The 20,209-nt window shown below is 41.9% G+C and overlaps 1 protein-coding gene across 4 annotated transcripts in view; it reads right to left on the bottom strand.

The window, feature by feature from the left end:
• Positions 1 to 11,762: 11,762 nt before the first annotated feature.
• Positions 11,763 to 20,209, bottom strand: part of Tjp2 (tight junction protein 2) — a 165,136-nt gene continuing 156,689 nt past the window's right edge. For 3 of the 4 annotated variants that reach the window (XM_019204788.2, XM_010605874.3, XM_010605873.3), the window contains 6 exons: positions 19,817 to 19,917; positions 18,494 to 18,706; positions 17,260 to 17,370; positions 15,675 to 16,007; positions 14,409 to 14,494; positions 11,763 to 12,810 (listed from right to left, as the gene is read on the bottom strand). In XM_019204788.2, coding sequence (XP_019060333.1) covers positions 12,645 to 12,810; positions 14,409 to 14,494; positions 15,675 to 16,007; positions 17,260 to 17,370; positions 18,494 to 18,706; positions 19,817 to 19,917 — 1,010 coding nt within the window. In that variant the 3' untranslated portion in view covers positions 11,763 to 12,644. The remainder of the gene's footprint in view (positions 12,811 to 14,408; positions 14,495 to 15,674; positions 16,008 to 17,259; positions 17,371 to 18,493; positions 18,707 to 19,816; positions 19,918 to 20,209) is intronic. The other variant, XM_033757621.1, reaches the window with a different exon arrangement.

The following is a 20,209-nucleotide window of genomic DNA, read 5'->3' as shown; positions in this document are numbered from 1 at the left end:
TCTGTTTCTTTGGAGGGGCTCCAGTCTTTGACTTAACCTTGGATATCTGTCTTCTGGCTTCCAGAGCAGACTCTTCAGTCTTGCAGCTTAGATCCTTCAGCTTTTTCACACAGACTTGCACACAATTCCACAGGGATCTCCAGGCCTCTGACTTCTGAGATCCTTTGGATCTCCAATGCACAGACAACCCTTTTGCAGTCTTCCACATCTGACTCTGTGGGCAGCCATTGCAAGCATACCTTGTAAATCCATACATAAATATGTTTCTTTAGTGAGAACTAATATAGCATGCGGGTCATCCCAGCAGTCTGGGAGGCTGAGGCAGGAAGATTCTAAGTTCGACTCCAATCTGGGACCTGAACAACTTAATGAGACTCTGCCTCAAAATTAAAAAAAAAAAAAAATGTTTTTTAATGTTTGGATAGGAATGCAGATGAGTACAAATGCTCTGGTTTCAAGTCCCATTGCTGGGGGAGGGGAGCGTTCTCATTCCTTGATGTGGTGTCTCACAGGCCTCTTAGTCCAAATGCACAAGACTTTAGAGTTGGCTCCTTCTCCCTGTCACATGCGAATGCATTGATGAGTAAGTATCGATTCATTTATGAAATATTAATGAGCTAAAGTCTAGTGGGAATACAGGTACAGAGACAGCCGCGTCTAAAACTTCTATTCTCTTAATGTACTAGACCACATCATATTTCTTTAGAGAATTTCCAGAATGAATTTCCCCAGATCAAGTCTACAAATCTAACCTTTGCTAACCAAGGTGAACAGCAAGCTCTTAGAAATCCCATTTGGTGAGGTTCTGGGTTCGATCCTAGAATCACAAAAAAAAAAAAAAAAAAAAAGAGAGAGAGAAACAAAAAGGAAAATTAAAAAAAAAAAAAAAAAAAAAAAAAAAAAAAGAGAGAGAGAGAAAGAAAGGAATATTGAAAAGCACAGAAATATAGAGTTGTCCTTGGTATCCCTGAGAGATTGGGTCCGGGACCTCTGAGTACACCATTATTTACAGATGCTCAAGTCCCTTAGGTAATCTGGGACAGTATTTGCACATAACCTAAGCACTCCCTCCCCTATACATGAAATCGTTTGTAAGTCGCTTATATGTGATACACTGTAAGTGCTATGTAAATAATTGTTATACTGCACTGGTTTTTAAGTTTATATTAAATTTATTGGCTTTTTGTATTTTCCATCTGCAGTCGGTTGAATCTGAGGGTGTGGAGCCTGAGATGGAAAGGGCTGACTGTATCTGCCACCTCCCCCAAGTCTGTATTTCTTATTCCAACCCATTTAAGTTGTGGCAGCCACAGAACCTGCAAAGATATGCTCATTGGTTCCTCAAGAGCCATCCTGCAGAAAAAGCATCAACCTGCCTAGGGAGCTGCAGCGCAGCTCCTCACGTGTGCTCAGAATGGTGGTGGCCTGGCTGCACAGATGGAATGGGAGGGGAAAGTGGACACGGGGAGGAGGTGAGCAAGGGCTGCCACACCCGCTGCTCTCTGACACCCAAGGAGGCTAATATGTCAGACCAGGCAGATTGTCGTAACGGGGCAGCAGCCATTTAGCTCCAGCTCTTCTGCAAAGACATATGCTCAGCCCTGCCAAATCTACCATTTAAAGAAAAACCCATTCTACCATTTAAAGAAAATTTAGACTTGTATGTAAAAATCTACCGCTTGTTAAATTAATTTTTGTATTCATGCAGGTCATTGACCATGCAGGTCAAATAAAGCATGTTTAGGAGCTAGATTAGTTCCTTGGGGTTTGTCAATTTGCAAACTCAGTTCTAAAGTTTGGTTTTTTTTTTATTTTAGAAGTAGAAAATCATACAATATGAACAAAAACTGTTTCAAGAGACCCCCTAAAAGGGATCTGTAGGTGGAGAGAGAAGAATACTGGACTCAGAATACCAATTATGTGATTTACTGGCCGAAGGACCCTGCACACATCACACAAGGCTACAGATTACTTATGAAATGGGCATCGTCTCACCTGCCACTTGTACTATCTATGCGGGCTACTGCAAAGAGCTAATCAAACTGCCAAGGCAGGGGATCTCATCATAAACTCTAAAGCATCACCTAAATCAAAGAATTGACAATGGAACTTCTGGAAGGCACATCACAAGTCATATTCAATACATAATGCTTGTGTTTACCTGCACACACAGAGACTCAATACAAGTTTTTCATTGACTTGAATGTTTCCCTGATACAATCCAATTTTAAAGAATTAACCGTTTTAATGACTTACAAAAATAGCTTGTAAGATTATTAAGCATAATGATCCACGCAATGACTGATTAGTGCAAAAACTACTGATCAGTGTTCTGAGTTCCTGATATTACACGTTAACGTGTGGGTCTTCTATCTGCTGGAAAGATATCACTTACTATTTAGTGGGTCATTCACCAATTTTGTACTTAACTCACAATGCTTACCCTAATATTCTTTATGTAAGTTGTTTACTACCTAGATTCTCAAATATTCTTCAACATGTTCCAAATGGCTTGAATGACTGGTGGCCTGTACCACCTGACAGTGAAACAAGAATCAGTCCTGCTGTGAACAAGTTAAACCCACCTTAACATGACACTGGTTCCCGCAATAAGTAACGAAGGGGCTGACTGAAATCTTTGACCTGTGTTAATTTTATAATTGCATGAGAATCATAAATGCACCCTTTGGAAAATTATACTCTAATGTTGCCTGCCTGTCTTTTCCTGATAAAACTAAATTCACAGCAGCTTTTCTCCACTTGTCTTACTGCTTTCCAGTTTATATCAGTAGCATCAGTATTGAGGTTTAAACAAGCATGATGTCAGAAAATCATTGTTATTTGCTGTCTTTTGAGAAAAAAGATAGACGCTGCATTTTAAAATATTTTTCCTTCTCTCATTTATTCCATTTTTCCAATAACCATTTCTAGAATATATGTAGGACACCGTAGAGGGCATGAAGGTGAGAAGAAGTAACCCCCTTCCTTCAGGCAATGTAGAAATGAGTGGGGGACAGATGTGATTGCTGGTAACTGAAATGCTAAAGGACAAGACCAAAGCACAGAGAGATTACTGAAGGCATCAGTGATGAATCTGGAGAAATCAGGGATGGCATGACAGAAAGTATGGCATTAGCTGGACCCGGAAAGGGGAGTGGAGAAGCCAAGGGAAGGGTGCTCGCGGCAGAGAAGGCAATTCCAAGAGCGTGCCAGTGACACGCGCTGCCTCGTAACTGGAATATAGGTGAGTTTTGGAGAAGATCACCCGGGAAAGGATTTGGGAGACCTTGGGGCCTACTGTTTTCTAACAAACTACCCACACACTTCAGTAGCTTAAAACAACATTTCTTTATTTCTTATACATTTGTGACTGGGCTGATCTAGGCTGGACTCAGCAAGACTGTTTCTGCCCCAACTCTCCCATCCATTTTAGGGGATTTTTCTCTCATGGGGTGGCAGAGGCACAAGACAACAAGTCACAGAGTACTATAGTTTGGATCTTCAGAAAAAAAAAATCTCCTAACAGCTCCCATATTAAAGGCTTGGGTCCCAGGGGAACACTATTGGGAGCTGCCAGAACCTGTAAGAGATGGGGCTCTAGTGTAAGTCTTTAGGTCATCGGATGTGACTATGGGACCCCTGCATCAACGAACTCTTTTGCTCCCTGTGCATGTGGGGAGCAGTTTCACTCTACCATGTGCTTCCGCCGTGATGTGCTGCATCACCGCAAGCCCAAAAGCAACACAGCCAACTGATCACGAGCTGAAATCCTCAAAATCACGAGGCAAAATAAACCTTCCTCCTTTGAGATGACTATCTCTGATATTTGTTATAGTAAGGAAGACTGACAACACATATGGCTAATCCAAAGCCAAGGGATGGAGATGTGTTCTGGCCCATTAGTGGGCAGAACTGGAAACTCACATGGCAAAGGACATAGATTATCAGACGTTTAAGGAATATTGTCATTAAATCTTCTCTAAAGTTCTTTAGAATTTGGCAGTGAATCCATCAGAATCTGGGCTTTTCTTGGTTGAATTCTTTAAATTACTTGTTTCATTGACTGACACTGAATTATTCAGGATTTTTATATCTTGACTCAGGTTTGGTACTTCATATATAGCTAGGAATTTATCCATTTCTTTTGATTTTTCTATTTTGTTATAAAGTCTTAACATAGTTACTGATGATCTTTGGATTCAGGCAGAATCTGCTATGATTTTGTCTTTTTCACTTCTAATTCCATGGATTTCGGTCTTTTCATTCCTTATTTTGGTAAGGTTACCTTAAGATTTGTCTATTTTATTATTTCAGAGATTTGATTCATAAATTTTTACTTTAAAGTCTCAATTTCATTAATTTTTGCTCCGATCTTTATAGTTTCCTTTGTCGTATTATCTTTGGATTTGGATTACTCTTGTTTTTCTAGGGTCTTGAGGAGCATCATTAGGTAATTTACCACTATAAATTTCCCTTTTTGGACTGCTTTCATTGTGTCCCATAGGTTTTGGTATGTCCTACTGGCATACTGTTTGACTGTATGAACTAATTTCTTTAATTTCATCTGTGATCACTGATTATTGAAGAGGATATTATTTGTGTTTGCATAGTTTCTGTAGCGTCTGTCACTTTTAGTTTCACTCATACTATGATCTGTATGGGATTATTTTGATTTTTTTATATTTACTTAAGCATGTTTTGTGGTCTATTTTGGAGAAAGTGTCATGTGCTGCTGAGAAGAATATGTATTCTGTTATTGTTGGATGGAACACTCTGTAGATATTAAGTCCACTTGTTTGAAAGTTTGGTTTAATACCATTTCTTTGTTGATTTTTTTTTTTTGCCCAGCTGATCTGTCCATTTGTAACAGTGGGGTATTGAGGTTTCCCATTATAACTCTACTGACTTTATCTAATGTTTTATGTCCATTAGTGTTTGCCTTTGAAACTAGGTATGGTGGTATTTGTTGTATATACATTAATAATTATTCCTGTTGAACTATGAACTTCATTTCTTCTGTTTAGTCTTGGATTGAAATCTACTTTGAAATTAGGATAGCTACTCCTGTTTTTTCTGGGTTCCAATTGCATGTTTTTAAAAATCTCTTTTGATTTTTAATGCTTATTTTTAATTAAATGTGTTCCTTGCATATTGTTTTGTTTCTTATTCCATTCTGCCAAACTGTGTTTTGATTGGGGAACTGAGACCATTACATTGAGTTAGTACTGAGAGATACTGACTTATTCCTGTCAGCTTATTATTTTCCTACTGCCGACCCCACCCCAACTTTTGCCTAGCTGCTCATACCACTAGTTCTAGTCACTATTTTTGACTTACTGGAATTACTGGATTCATTGTCTCTTTCTAGAATATCCTTGAAAATATTTTGTAACGCTACTTGGGTAGTCAAGAATTTCTTGAGATGCTCCTTGTCCTGGAAATACCTTATTTCTTCATCAATTTTGAAGGAGTTTTGTAGGATACATAAGTCAGCGTTGGAAGTTATCTTTTATGACTTGAAACATTTTGCTCCAAGCCCTCCTCACCTTCAAGGCTTACGTAGAGAGGTCTGCCGGAATTCTAGGGGTTTTATCTGTATATGTGATTTGCCTCTGCGATACACTTCTTGTGCTTGAGTATAATGTGACATACAGAAATTCTTTTTAGTTGTGGCTATTTGGGGCTCTGTATGTCTCACTTATCTGTATGCTTATTTTTCCCTATATTTGTAAGGTTTCCTTTCATTACTTCTGTGAACAGGTTTTATACCATTTATGCTATCTTCTGATTTTTCACTTTTTCCAAATATTCTTAGTCTTGTCATTAAACTACTGCTTGATTCACTTTTTATGCTCTCTTGTTCCTAGAGTCTTTGAGTAGTTGGTCTTTGAAAGCATCACTGTCTTCTAGTTCTGAAACTCTGACCTCACCTTGGTTGGTTCTGCTGTCCACACTTTCAACGTGATTTTTTAATCTTCTGTACTTCTGATTGAAACCTTTTTATGGACTCTACTTCTTTGGTAAACTGGTCTTTCATGTTTTGTAACATTTTATTTATGTAGCCAGCAAAACTCTCTTTCAAAATGGATGGGGAAATAAGACACTTCCACTACAAAGAACACCTGAGAAACTACATGAATACCAAACCAGCACTACAAGGAATTCTAAACAAGATCCTAGAAAAAGACAATGAAGGCAACAACATCATGAGGCCCAACAGAGCAAATCAAATAGGCAAGGCAAGAAATTAAAAGAAGGTGAAAAAGTAAAAAGAGTCAACAAAAGGCCAATAACATGTCAATAATAAGTCAGTACATATCAGTTATAACCAGCAATGTCAATGGCCTCAACTCACCAATCAAGAGAAATTGGCAAAATGGAATAAGAAGCAAAATCCAACAATATGTTGTATACAAGAAACACACCTAGTGCAAATTGTTCATCTAGCTTTTTATTAGTGTCTTCAGAAAGGTCCTGTATCTTTTTGGTTACTACTTTTCAAGTATATGTTTGTGCGTGTGGTTTATGTTATTCCAGCCCTTGGTGCCCACTGGGTTTGCTTCAGGGGAGTATGGAGTTTTTGGAGGCATCTTGTTGCCTTGTCTTTTTGGGTCTCTACTGTTTTGTTTTGTGCTGAGGTTTGTGGAGTCTTACAGTATAAAGGCTTTGTTGCTAGTATAGAGATCTTTTTAGTTGCTTTCAGCGATGTACTTTGGGCATGGCTGACTATATTCCTCTGACAGAGCCCCAAGATCTGACCACCTTGGTTAATTTGGGAGGGGAGGAGGCAATGTAATTAGCTCATCAACCAAGTTATCTGGCGATGTATTCCAGTATTGTCAGTGTCACAAAAAGTAATCAGAGTGTTGGCTCACACAGAAATAACGACAACTGTGTAGTAATATCAAGATAATCAGCAACAGTAGTATCATCCAAGACAAACTGGATTAACATATATAAAGTAAAAATAAGAGAAAAATGGAGGGAGGAAAGGAAAAAACAAAGAAAAAGGGAGATTTAAAAAAAGGAAAAGAAGATATGATGTAAGGATGAAAGACAAAAGAAAACTCCCCAAGCCCCAATACACGGGTGAAGAAGAATGGAAAAAAGGACAGGAGAGGGCTGGGGATTTAGCTCAGTGGTTCTGCCTCCTGCCTCACAAGTCAAAGACTTGAGTGTGATCCCCAGTACTAAAAAAACAAAAGAAAAATCACACACACACACGCACACGCACACAGAGCAGAGAAAGAAAACAAAACAAAACTTAAGGCTTACTTGCAAAAAAAAGGAAACAAAACTAAACAAAAAACAAAATTCTCTTATTTCAAACTTGTAGCTTTCTTCTAGGCTCTATAGCTTTATCTACAGCTCACACGAGCACACAGAGAAAGCAGTCCCTCCAGATCCATGCTGGATGCAGCCACCAGCAGGCAAGGTAGGATTAGGGAAAGGGAGCCAGTTCCGGAAACAGCATTTCCACGGTAGCAGATATCATAAGTAATGCAGAGATGATTTAAAGTATGTATAGTGAGATGTACATAGGTTATATGCAATTACTGTAACACTTTATATATGGGACTTGAGCATCTGCAGATTTGGGTAGCTAAGGGAGATCCTAGAAACAAGCCCTCAAGGATACCAAGAAACCATTGACTGTATACAAGTGAGACTTAAAGGAAAGTAAAAGGGAAGCTGGAAATAAGATGCATCCTATCTCTCCATATATACACAAACATACTTGGGTACTAGGTCATTATTCAGCCTTTTATTTTAAATTTATTTCACTATTTTTAAATGTTAAATATTATTCATGAAATTTCAACTTAATGGAATCTCATTTATTTTTACCTATTGATTTTTAACTTTTCTACTCACAAAAATTAAATTTACTAGGTGGGCATGGTGGTGCATGCCTATAATCCCAGCACTTGGGAGGCTGAGGCAGGACGATGCTGTCAGTTCAAGGCTGGGCCAAGTTACATAGTGAGTTTGAGGCCAGCCTGAACTACATAGCAAGACTCTGTCTGAAAAATAAATTTACTGTATATAAAAGCATGTAATATATGTAGATGTAGGGTAAATATTACATGTTTAATTTATATACATGAAAATATACTGAAATTATGTAAGTGATTCCTTTTCTGGTTCATTCATTCTTATATTCATGCTTTAACACTGGACAAGAGCAGCCACCCAAGTGGCCCCCACGGGAAAGGTGAGGCAGACTGAGACAGTTGATTTTTTGTCAACTTGGCTTGGCTCAGCTACTGTGACCAGTATTTGGTCAAACCTTATTCTGGATACTTCTGTGAAGGTGTTTTTGTTTTTCAATGAGATTAACATTTAAAGTGGCAAACTCACTAAGGCAGACTGTCCTCAGAAAGGTGAGTGGGCCTCATCCAAACAACTGAAGGCTTGAACAGAACAAAGACAGACCTGCCCCTAGCTAGAGGGAATTCTGCCAGCAGACTGCCTTTGCACTCGGATTATACATCCTCCTTGGGTCTCCACTCTGCTGGTCACTGAAGATGTTGGACTACTAAACCTCTACAATCATGTATGCTAAAATCTTAAAATGAATCTCTTTATTAATCATTTAAGTGCTGATCCTGTTTCTCTGGAGAACCTTAACTTTTATGGCTTTGGTCTAGGATGTCCCTTCAGAGCTTCTCTTTATAGAAAACAAAATAAAGCCCTGTGGCCTTGAAGAACTCTGTAGATCTACAACCCAGTCATCCACTAGGCCCCCTTCTTTCTGCCCAAGAGGATCCCAAATTCCAGTGATCCTGACTTGATAAACCACTCAGGCCCCAGGGAAGACCTGATGTTCTAGTCTAAGATCTTCAGAGGCACAGCCATTGTCTTTGGGGCTGTGGAGACGAGGGCATGTTCAGAGCCAGGCAAGCCGGGCTGCAATCCCTGGGACACGCTCTTGTGACACTAGGCTGGTGTTCTTAAGGAACTGCCTCCCCTCTGTGGTCTAGGATTGGTGCCCTTCCTTCTCAGCAATGCCACAACTTTTTTGGTGACCCATGGCCTCCCTTTCTCCCAGAGTTAACAGTGAGAAGGCAACCATACCAGGAGGTTCTTGCCCTAAGAACTCTTTCTCCCCAGGAAAATTTTGGGATGGGAGGCAGCTGAGGGAAGGCTACGGAGATCCTTAGCCTGCACACAGACGGTAGTTAACACAAAGTAGATGGGTAAACTAATAAGCTACTATGAAAAATGTGCACTGAAGATTCACTTCATCTGGGTTTAGGGACAAAGCATAATGATAACACCGTAATGATAACAGCAGCTCACCCTGTTGGGTCACTGCAGGACCCCAACGAGAGATAATTTTCCTCCTCTCCTTACATATCCTGAGAATTCTTTCACAGTTAAGACTACCTCTCTGGCCTCTCAAGGATGAACCTTTCCTTCACACTGCCCCTCTATGGAATGTTGTGCTATCTGGTGATGGCCCGTGGCTGCCTCTCCGGGGATCCCAAGGAGCCTCTGTGTACTGGTCCCTTCACGGTCAGCTGGAATGGGCCTTGCGTAACACATTCTGGGTTTATCAGATCTCTGGTCCCGAATGTGGCTTTGGTTGCTGCCAAGCTACTTTGTACATCTGAGAGGCTGTACAATTTCACCTCAAAAAACCTCATTAGATGGGGTTCTCTAAACGGCTCTATGAAGAGGTGAGTGTGCTTCTTATGCCTGCCATCTGGAAGGTATAGGAGGGACGATAAGAATGTGCCCCAGAAGTCTGTTCATATGCAAAACTTAACTCTTTTATTCCTGCAAACGCCTGAGGCTTGTATTCCACATCACCTACCTCCTGTGTGAAAGTGACACGGTCCTCCACTAGCCTGTGGGCAAAGTGGATTTTGCTGAGAGATGACTGACATACTTGCCTTGGGATATCAGGCATGTCGCATGTCATAGTCCTATTCTACAGCCACTGGCCCCAGGCCCTCCAGAGGAGACCTCTGGATAAATCCAGACTGCAGAGTGGTGCTTCTACACTGCCGCCGTTTTTGGTCCTTTCCTGAGAACTTTTACTCAGTGGCCCTTGGAACACTGCTATTTATTGCTGTACATAAAAAACAAAGGCAGAAAAAGACCTCCAGAATCATCCTTCCAAGTATGCAGCTACCATATTCAACCCCAAAGAATAAATACAATGCAGGAAGGGAGAAAATCGCGAACAGCCTTCCTTCCACACTCGCCTTACAGACTCAATCAAATCACGTGCACCATGCAATCCTGTGTTCCACACCCGCCTCTGGAGAGCTGCTGACCCGACAGCACCCAGAATACCACCCTCACTCACAGCCCTTTCTTTTCTAGTCTGATGGTCTTCTCGCTTCTATTTTTAGTTTACATTTTTCCCATTTTACTCCTATGTATTATAGGCAGTTTTAAATCCCTCCCACAGCAACGCAAGACAGCAATAAAAAAGGGGTGGGAAAGGTACAGTGATGATGGGGCACATGTGGGGCACTTGGGAACAGAAGCCCTGCCTGACTGCACCATTTAATGCATCACGAAACTGCTGGAGCCAGGTAACAGCCTAGCTCTTGCTGAGGAGCCTCTTCCCCATGCCTCCCTGGATTTGCAAAAGGGCTTAGTCCTGTATGTAAAGGACACAAGCAAATTAAGTCATCACATACTTTACTAGGGCATGTTTTCTTCTATTCCTACAAGATGGCTTTTATTGATGAGATATGTAACTTTTAGTCAGTACCGTGAGTACAGCTCAGCAATTCAAGATACAGCACTAAAAGGTTTGGGAATTTTGGCCTCCACATTGATAGAGGTACAGCCCAGGGCATGTTCTATACTAACTGTGACTCAGTTATCAGTGAACCAAATTTCTACCTACTGCAATACAAGCTTAACACCTCTGTGTCCATTCACACTCTAAGAGAGCCTTAATGGAACCAGGACTCCTTTCTCCTCCTTTCCCAGATTCAGTCTACTTTTGATTCACATAAGCTTAAATTCCTAAATTGTCTTCTTTAAATTTTAAACCTGTTTCAATCTTTCAAGAGGGAACACTGGAGTAGAAACTGATGTGAATTTTCTAGATAGCAATTTGGTAATAAATAAGTATCAAGGGCACAAAAAAGGTTCATATGCTGTTAGTAACTATACATCTGAGGTTGTGCCTGAAGAAAAGGACTTAAATACTGATCACTAATACACAAAATATGGATTGTATATAGAGAAGCTCATTTCCTATAAAAGTGGCAGAAAATGATCTAAACAGCCAACAATAAAGAAACTATTCATGTAAACAGCAATCAGGATGTATTATTCTGCAGTTATTAGTAATGATGTACACTTGGCATTTTAACTATGTAAGGAAAGAATTCTTGGTTTGTTTTTTTTTTGAGGGGTACTGGGGATTGAACTCAGGACCTTGTGCTCGCGAGGCAGGTACAGAGCCATGAAGCTAAATCCCTGCCCCTAAGAAAGTATTCTCGATAGACCTAATTAGAAAAAGTATGTAACAGAATTGCAAATATAGTATGATCTCAAGTACCTTACACAGGTATCTACACATACATACCTGGAGGAAATGGATAAAAACAATCCAAATGCAGGATTATAAGTAGCCTTTATTTTGTTTTTTGTATGTGGCTCCATTTTACAATGTTCAACAATGAACAAGTTTTTACTTGTATGATCAGTAATGGAAATGAAAGTTGCACTTAAACATAGGTTGAGGATATAGTTCACTAGTAGAGTACTTGCTTACCGATCTTGATACCTTGAGTCCAATCCGCAGCACGGTGTGTATGTGTGTGTGCAAATTCACCACAAGCAAATTATCGATTACAATGTACTCCTCCTTTTTATTAAACTATAAAACTGATGGCCATCAACACACACACTTGTGGAATTAAATATGTTTTTCTCAACTATCTTCTTTTGTGGAGCACATGATTTTAAACAAATACATTTCCATACCAACTTCTTGGCCTTCAAGCTTTTTAGTACTTTACAGCCAAACTACCCAGCATAGCCATTATATGTACAATCAGAATTCATAGAAAATATTACAAAGATGAACACTTTAAAAAGATGATAGGACGTGCAGGAGGAAAATCATAGCTATTAAAATGGTATAAAAAATGCAGCCAAGATAAAGTTTTAGTCCATTATGGCTTTGCATAAAGCTTTAAAGGAGAATTTAAGACACTTCTTATCAAAGGCACTTTATAATAAAATACTTTAAATTTAGTTTGAACCAAACAGTATATTTTACTCTGTTTTTCACATTCTGCCTCACACTGAAGCTGTCCTTGAAGGCAGCTACAAATGAGGGAAAACGTATCGCTTCTCAATATACATATTAAAAACACAGCAACGGCACTAATACAGATTTTGGTCCACTGAAGCAAGTAACAATATCAGACTGTAGCGTTCCTCCCAATTCTGAGCACAAAGCCATAATAAACTTCTCTATCCTAGTTCCACAGAGAATCTTAGTTCTCTATGTGCGCTGGCTGGCACCTGGGTCCCCAGAAGAACACCGAGTTCCGCTTCCACCACGCCACCATAGGGCCTGTCTGCTGGGGATGGACCATCCCCGGGCCTCACGGGGTCTGACGCGGCAGCAGACAGGCCCGGAAGAGTCCGCGCTCGCATCCCTACAGCTCGGTGTCCCGGTACCTGGCTGGCTGGCTATAGTAGCCGCGCTTTGAGTGCTCTGCCAGCTGCTGGCGGTACTCCTCCTCCTCCGCGTCACTTCCGTAATTTCCTTGCATATTCTGATAGGGTCTGGAGGGGCCTTTCTGCGGCTCGGGGGGTCTGGAACTAACAAAGTGACGGGTTACACACGTCCCAGGATGTCACAGCCTCCAGCTGCCCATAGAGGGGAAGCTATGAGCTCAGCCGACAACAGCCAATGCTGGTCACGACGACCTCTGAGCACAGTGCCAAGTGACCCGGCCACTCCCAGTCTCACTGCAGGTCCACAAAACGGCAGGGCGGGATGGGAAACGGGTCAAGGCCAAGGCCTATTCGAGCAGTGAGTAAGGAAGCCAACCAAGTGATTCTAGCTAAGAACTGGACAGAGGGCGCCGTCCCCACCCCTAGTTCCCTGGTGACAGCCAGGGAGTGAGTGTTCAGCCAGTGTTAGTAATTCCAAGGCCTCTTCGCTGCCACAGGCAACCTCATCAACTGTTACTCTTCAACTGGTAAAGAAAAATTTGTTTCTGGTTTCCTACTGCCATAAAATAAAAACTTTGTTTTCAGACACAGTGGCTGTAAAAAAATGTGATTTATTAATTTTTTTTCTATTCTCAGAAGCTGGAAACAATTGAATGTAAAACTGCAACAGAAAGCCGGGCATGGTGGCGCATGCCTATAATCCCAGCACTCAGGAGGCTGAGGCAGGGGGATCACTGTGAGTTCGAAACCAGCCTGGACTACATAGTGAGTTCTTCCAGGGCAGTCTGAATTACATAGTGAGACCCTGTCTCAAAAAAGAAAAAAACAAAAAACAAAACAAAACAAAAAATAAATAAAACTGCAACAGAAAGACACTGGGATAATCCCTACTGCCCGGGCAGCCTTTTATGTAGACGGCATCAGTTGTGGCTTACATATCCACACTGCCCCAAAGCCTCATGAGGTCAGAGATGGGCAGATCGAAGGTGTGTGATGATAGGATTAAGGATGTGAGGCTGGGGTACACCGTGCATGCTAGGATCAAGGGTGCCCACCCCAGGTGTGAGTGCTACCCCTAAGGGTGGGTAGCCCGGACAGAGTACAAGGGACAGACAGAGGGCTGCTGCATCATTTGCGGCTGCTGCTGCTTTGCTGCCTCTGGCTTCCCTGCTTGCCAAAGACTGTTTCTTCTCTCTGATGCCTCTCCGTCATGCCACCCTGCCTTACAGCCAATTTTGGACCAAGACCTCTATGAAATGTAAGCTGAAATAAATCTTTCCTCCTTTAACTTCTGGGTGTCAGGCGTTTTATCTCAGCAAGAAGAAATGTGACTAAGACAGCATCTTGCTGACACTGCCATATGACACTTGTCATAGTCCCTTCAGACCCAGGCTGGCACAACTGGGTAACACAAAGGAATCTAAGGGGCTCGGCTACGAGCTTATGACAAAATAGGTCTAAGCCTTAGGATTTTCCTCGAGTGCTACCCTCACAATGCTGGTCACTACTAACAAAACTGGGCTCCAAAGTTAGCAAAGGATACCAGGCACACAAGTGAAACGACTATGAATTTGACTCTTTGATCATTACAATTAAATCTGATGTAACGGGTAAGGTAAACAGTCAACCAAAGGGAAAAAAGTGCTCTTCCTATCTAAAATCTAGGCAAAGAAAGTTCTTTCCTCAAGTCCAAATGTTAGAGAAGCCCCCTCTTGGCAGCTACCCTGTCGGGGAGCCCTTACCTTGTGTGCTGTGCCAGGCTGGCATCTGGCTTGGGTGTTTTGATTGGAACTGCATAGAGACTAGGATGCTTCTGAGCAATTTCAATCTGTAGGGTTAGAAAGAAAGAACAGGAAGGAAGAGTGAAGTGCAGGCACAATCTTTATTTTTTTGGTTCCCTGCTGGAGCACCCTTTCCGCTGTCCTACTTTCCTACCCCGATGTGAGAAGAGGGAAAACACGCAACTGGTACCCGGTGGTACATGCCAAATAGTGAAGACCTTTAAAGGAAATGTAATCCTTATAAATGCTGTAATATGCATGAACCTTGAGGCCAGCACAAAAACGAACAAATATTGTATAGCTCCACTTATATATGATTCCTAACTTGCCATATCCTCAAGTAAAATGGTAGCTGCCAAGGGCTGGAGGGACGAAACAATGAGGTGCTACTGCATGAAGGGCAGAGTTTTGCTCTGAGAGGATGCCAAAGTTCTGGGAATGGACAATGTAACAGCTGCACAGCAATGTGAATGCACTTCAATGTCACTGAACGATGCACTTGAAAACAGTAAAATTTATATTAAGCATGTTTTATCGCAATAAAAAATACAAAAAAAAAAAGCTCAGAAGCACCACTGTTGTGACATACTTGAATGACAACAACGTTTGCCTTCTGGGTGGCAGAATATGCTCCACAAACCTTTACATCAAAAAAGGGGTCTCATATGTTGCCCAGGCTGGCCTCAAATTCCTAGGGATCCTCCTGCCTCAGCTTTCCTAGTCTGGGATTCCAGGCATGTGCCGTCATGCCCGGCTTCATTTAAATTCGTCTTTGGTGTCAAAAGGTTGTATGCACACACAGAACAAAAACTCAAAACAGATCAAAACAATCCACGGACCTTTTCATTTTAGCACCCAAAGTACATCAGGATTCTGTGGCAAACCCGGGAGCAAGCAAAGACTTCGTTACCAAAGAAGCACGAAGAGCACACTAGGTAAAATGACTTCTGAGCGGCACGGATTCTCTCATCATACTCCCTCACTCAAAACCCCTACACAGTATGAAGAGCAGGACAGTAGATTCTGACTCATATTTCTCAACTGGGAGAAAAAAAGGATGTGCCGACAGCTGGCAACCTGAAGTGACACACACAGGGCTGTGCCTGTTGCCTCCCTGTCATTTCTGTGGCAGTGAAAAAGGCCTGTGTGCCAACATACTGAAATCAAACCTACTTCAGAGTCTTCTTATCACACACTAAGATGCTGTAGCAGCTCGACAACAACTACCTGTGCATTCTGGGCGTCCTGGAGCTCTTGCATTCTCTGTAGTCTGGCCTTATGGTCCATCTTCTCAAATATTTTGACTCTGCCCAGGACTGACTTGGGAGCGCCCTCCTGCTCCTCCACGACGTTCTCCCCAACCGCCTCACTCTCAGGGGGCGGGCTGGGAACGGAGGGCTTCTGGAAGGACCGTCCGAAGGAGGGTTTCGCCGCAACGGGGGGAGGACCACCTTTCGCAGCTGGCCCAGTAATTTCACTCCCAACCATGGCAGAGGGATTTGGCTTGTATTCCTGGGATTTGGAGAAGTCACAGGATTCTTCTCTGCTCTGGGTTTTCGCCTATAAAGAACAAAATGACATTTTTTTTAACCTTGGGCTTTCAGTTATTTACAAGTCTATATTAGTAATTTAACACACTCTATTTCCTGATCAGTTTCCAAAGACGATGGATAAATACCATTCTGACAAAGATTCAAAGATGGCGGGACAAACAGCTACTGGTCAGGCATGCTGAGCCCAATTTCCCTCCTAGAAAAGAGGATCAAGGGCCAGGAATTTAGCTCAGTGGTGCCACCACCTGCTTCGCAAAAGCTCAAGGTCTTGAGTTTGAACCTCAGTACCAAAAAAAAAAAGGAGGATCAAGAGCTCTTGCAAAACTAGAGAGTACTGGAAGAGCTAGCATTGTTAGAGGTAGACTAGACTTTGAGTTAATTTCGTACTAGAGGAGATTAGAATCTTGGCCAAAAACTCAAAATAAATCAGCTTTAGGACTGAGAGAATGGCTTCAGGGGTCATGCTGGAGAAGGGTATGGGCCGTGGCCCCGGCCCAAGGACGAGACCTGTGCCCAGCCAGAGAGGAATGAGCCTGGTGACAGGCCGGGAGGACAGCGCAGCACGCCAAAGCCATTTCTCCTTCACACTTTGATTCTAGCCCTGCTTGCAAATTTTCAGTGTACAAGGTCAGTAATTACTCCTGACGGCTCATACAATTACTGTTTGCTTTTCCTCCAAATTGTTGAGTTAAATAGAGATAGATATTTCATTGGCGTTTAAGGAAAAGCCTATAGTTACAGCTGTGATTCCAATGATGACAGAAGAATCATATGACATAACTCCCTGGGGTCTTTAGGCCCATCCTGCTCTGGGTAACAGACAAATTAAGTTGCTTTCATGAGAGACATTCTAAAGCATGGCAATGATTGTTTTCTTTAGTAATCAATAGTAAGGATTTTCTGATTTATCCAATTCAGGTTGTGGGTAGAAACTTGGACAGAAAAAGAAAAACAGATTCTGAGAGTGGTGATTCTGGGCATGCAGCATTTGGATAATACTAGTTTTCTATAAGAAAGTGAATAAAATAAACTCTAAGAGTCCTAAAATTGTACACTCTCTCTCTACTGTCCTTCTCTCTTAACTTTTTGCCTTTCTGTAATTTTTGGGTTCACCCAAAGGCCCAAAAGAGAGGCTCTAACAGAGAACACGGTGAGTCAAGACTATAATCCAATACCATTGAAGATGGTTCTGCTGGGCGATCCATGGGCTCAAGACACCTGTGTCCTCCTTCCCATTCTGAGGCTTCCCAACCACATACCTTGGGCGGCTCTGGCTTGAATGCTGGGGGTGGGCTACTGTCCCTAAGTTGATCTCTGCTAGCAGCCCTCCTCATCTGAGCTGGTGGGTCTGGGCTGAGTTTCCTTATGCTCTACAAAACATAAAGGTTCATTCACGACAAGAAATCTGAGCAGAGAGAAAAGAGCACTCATCTGCTTGGCTGGAGTTCTACAAACTTGCAAGAGTTCAGAGTGGAGGTGCTGAGCTAGCGCTCCTTCCTAGCCCTCCTTCTAGCAAATGCTTAGGACACATTTTATAAGAACTGGGTACATCTAGCATAGCAGGGTTCGCCTTTGAAGTATAATTTAAAAACAAAACAAAAACACCTTCTTAGAGTCTAATATTTCTTGTGCTATTAGTAACTATAAATAGTCTAAGCATCTATCTCTGTGGACTTTTAGCGTTTAATTTATTTGTATCTACCAGTATACAGTAATTATTTTTCTGTGGGTGGGGTCTCTTCCTCCATCTTTCTTTTTTTTTTTTTTTAGTATTTGTATTTCAGAAAGAAAAATATACCCTGCACCAATTAAATTGCTAAAGGGAAGTCCACAGCAATAATTATCCACATATATTTGGATAAGCTCATCTACAAAGTTCATTATTCCAACGTTCTCCAAGGTGCAATTAACGAACCACCAACCACTGATGTAATTTCTAGGACTGCATAAGTTGTCAAATAACTGGCTAGTGGATGCATAACACATGTGATTAGATGCATAATTGATCATAAAGTCAATCACAAAATTGAAATACAAGAGAGAAGGAAACTGATGGGGAAACACTCAGGCGCTGCAGCAAGATTAGAAGGTTAAAGGTAGAGTGGAGAAGAAAAGCAAGGACTCCTAAGAGTACAGACAGAGAGATCTAATCAAAGGTTACAAGTAAATACAGCCATGTCATATTTAAAACAGAATGTTCCACTTGTAATTTGGACAGCTGGTGTTAACAGCCATTTTGTTTACCCATCATGCTTGAGGACAGGGGAGTGCTGATCACTGAGCTTCTTTCTGGTCCCACTTTCTCACGGACCACTGCTACAACCATGTAAGTGCTGACTCTAGAGCGAAGACTCCCTGGCTGTCATCTGCTCCAACCCTTAAGAATCCCTTCATAGCGCCCTGAGTTAATAGTTGTTCAGAACATGCAAATGAAATACCAGAATCTCCTTCTCCTGCCCGGGGCCTTGAAACCTGTGCCATGCCTCCCCTCACCTCCTCATGCTGCACCGGCTCCGAGGAGCGGGTGATGGAAGACACCAGCGGCTCCTCAGCTGGCTCATCCAGCTCATTGTCAGTGTAGGCACCTCCTTCGCCGTCGGTGTCTTCAAAGTCACTGATGAGGCGGCTGTCGCAACTCAAATAGTCCGCACCCAAGGCAGTTAAGTAGGACATGTGGTCGTCGGGGTCATCATCCATCCCTTCCATCTGGAGGAATTTGTTTTGGAGGGTCAGTGGGGTCTCTCATGGCCCTTGGGAGAGGGGACTCAAAAGGACTCCCAAGGGCACGGCCAAGGGTCCAAAACCTTGACATGTGCTACACAGGGAAGATACCTTTAGTTTCCTTAAATCACTTGGCTTTGAGCCAATGCAGACACTACGCTAATTTTTGCGGAGGTACCCAAATCAGGGAGTCTCTATCACTGCTACTATTCATTCTGTATTCCACAACTGATCCGTGCTTTCACTAATTGTGGTGCTTTTCCTCCATAATCCAGCTGCTTCCCAGCCTTTTCTCTTAGTACCTCTCTCCTAAGAATAAATGCACACTGCCTTCTGCTATGCATGCATCTACTCATCTATAATACTCAGGTCTCCAAGGGTAGAAGCAAGCTAGCACAAAGCCTTGCAGACCGTCAGCACTTTGTGGGTGCTGGATACCTGGACTAACCATCCAGTCCCCAGAGAGCAAGGCTTCATCAATTCTGTAACAAAAGCATCACTATAAAGGCTCACAATCTATCTCAATTCAGCTGGAGCACAGGACACCAGCACCAAAGGGACCACGGCTTCTGCGATGTTTCACCTGTCTCCCGACAGCATGGCAGAGTGTAAACTATGTCTACAGGTGAGATGCTTTCCAACGTTAGAGGCTTAGACGCTGTCATGTCACCTACTCAAACTCCTACAACTATGGCCCATTTGCTGCCAACCTCTCTTCTAAAGTAAACAGCTCCGACTCCATTAGCTTTTCTTTTTCATATTAACTGTATTCTCCATGGTCCTCAACCTTGCCTCTCATCTCCACTCTAAGTTTCCCATGTTCTTAGTAAGCTGTGGAGCTCAGCACAAGATCTTGTAAGCTCTGATTAGTGGACTTGGAATACAACACTAGTTACTACGTTAAAGTAAAAGGGAAGTGAATGTAGGATTGAATTCATCATAAGTGCCTTCATTTTATCACTTTGTTGGAAAATTTATAAAATTTCAGACTTGATGAATACATATGTTCGTATCACTTCCAACATTCACTGCTCTCTTGAGGAAAGATTCAGCACACGGACTCTCACCTCATAGCAGCATATCTAGGCCACATACCTTTCCTTCAGAGACCCACACTGCTTGTCCTTGCTGATTCTGAATAGTGTCCTTCAAGCTGCCAAACCAGCTATCATTAGCTGAATTTAGGTTGATTGTAGCTATAAAAATATAAACAAAAAAGTCTACATCAATTTCTATAGCAGTGTTTATTCAGGAAGCTACCTGACATATTTTTTGTCATATATGAATGAGCACCAAATCCTTTTGGATGAATGGAACTAACCATCTAGCTGCTGCAATTTACATTACAGACATTACATTACAGACAGATGTGATAAAGCTAAAAATGGGTTTATTTTCAGAATATCAATTTTTCAGAAGAGCCACTTTCAAAAAAAAATATATATATATATATACAAATATATATATATATTTTTGGTACCAGGAATC

The sequence above is a fragment of the Fukomys damarensis genome, unplaced genomic scaffold (genome assembly GCF_012274545.1).
Source record: "Fukomys damarensis isolate Sample0158 unplaced genomic scaffold, DMR_v1.0_HiC HiC_scaffold_31, whole genome shotgun sequence".
NCBI classification, from domain to species: Eukaryota; Metazoa; Chordata; class Mammalia; order Rodentia; family Bathyergidae; genus Fukomys; species Fukomys damarensis.
The sequence above is the reverse complement of the archived record's forward strand: the minus strand, read 5'-3'. Positions and strand labels throughout refer to the sequence as shown.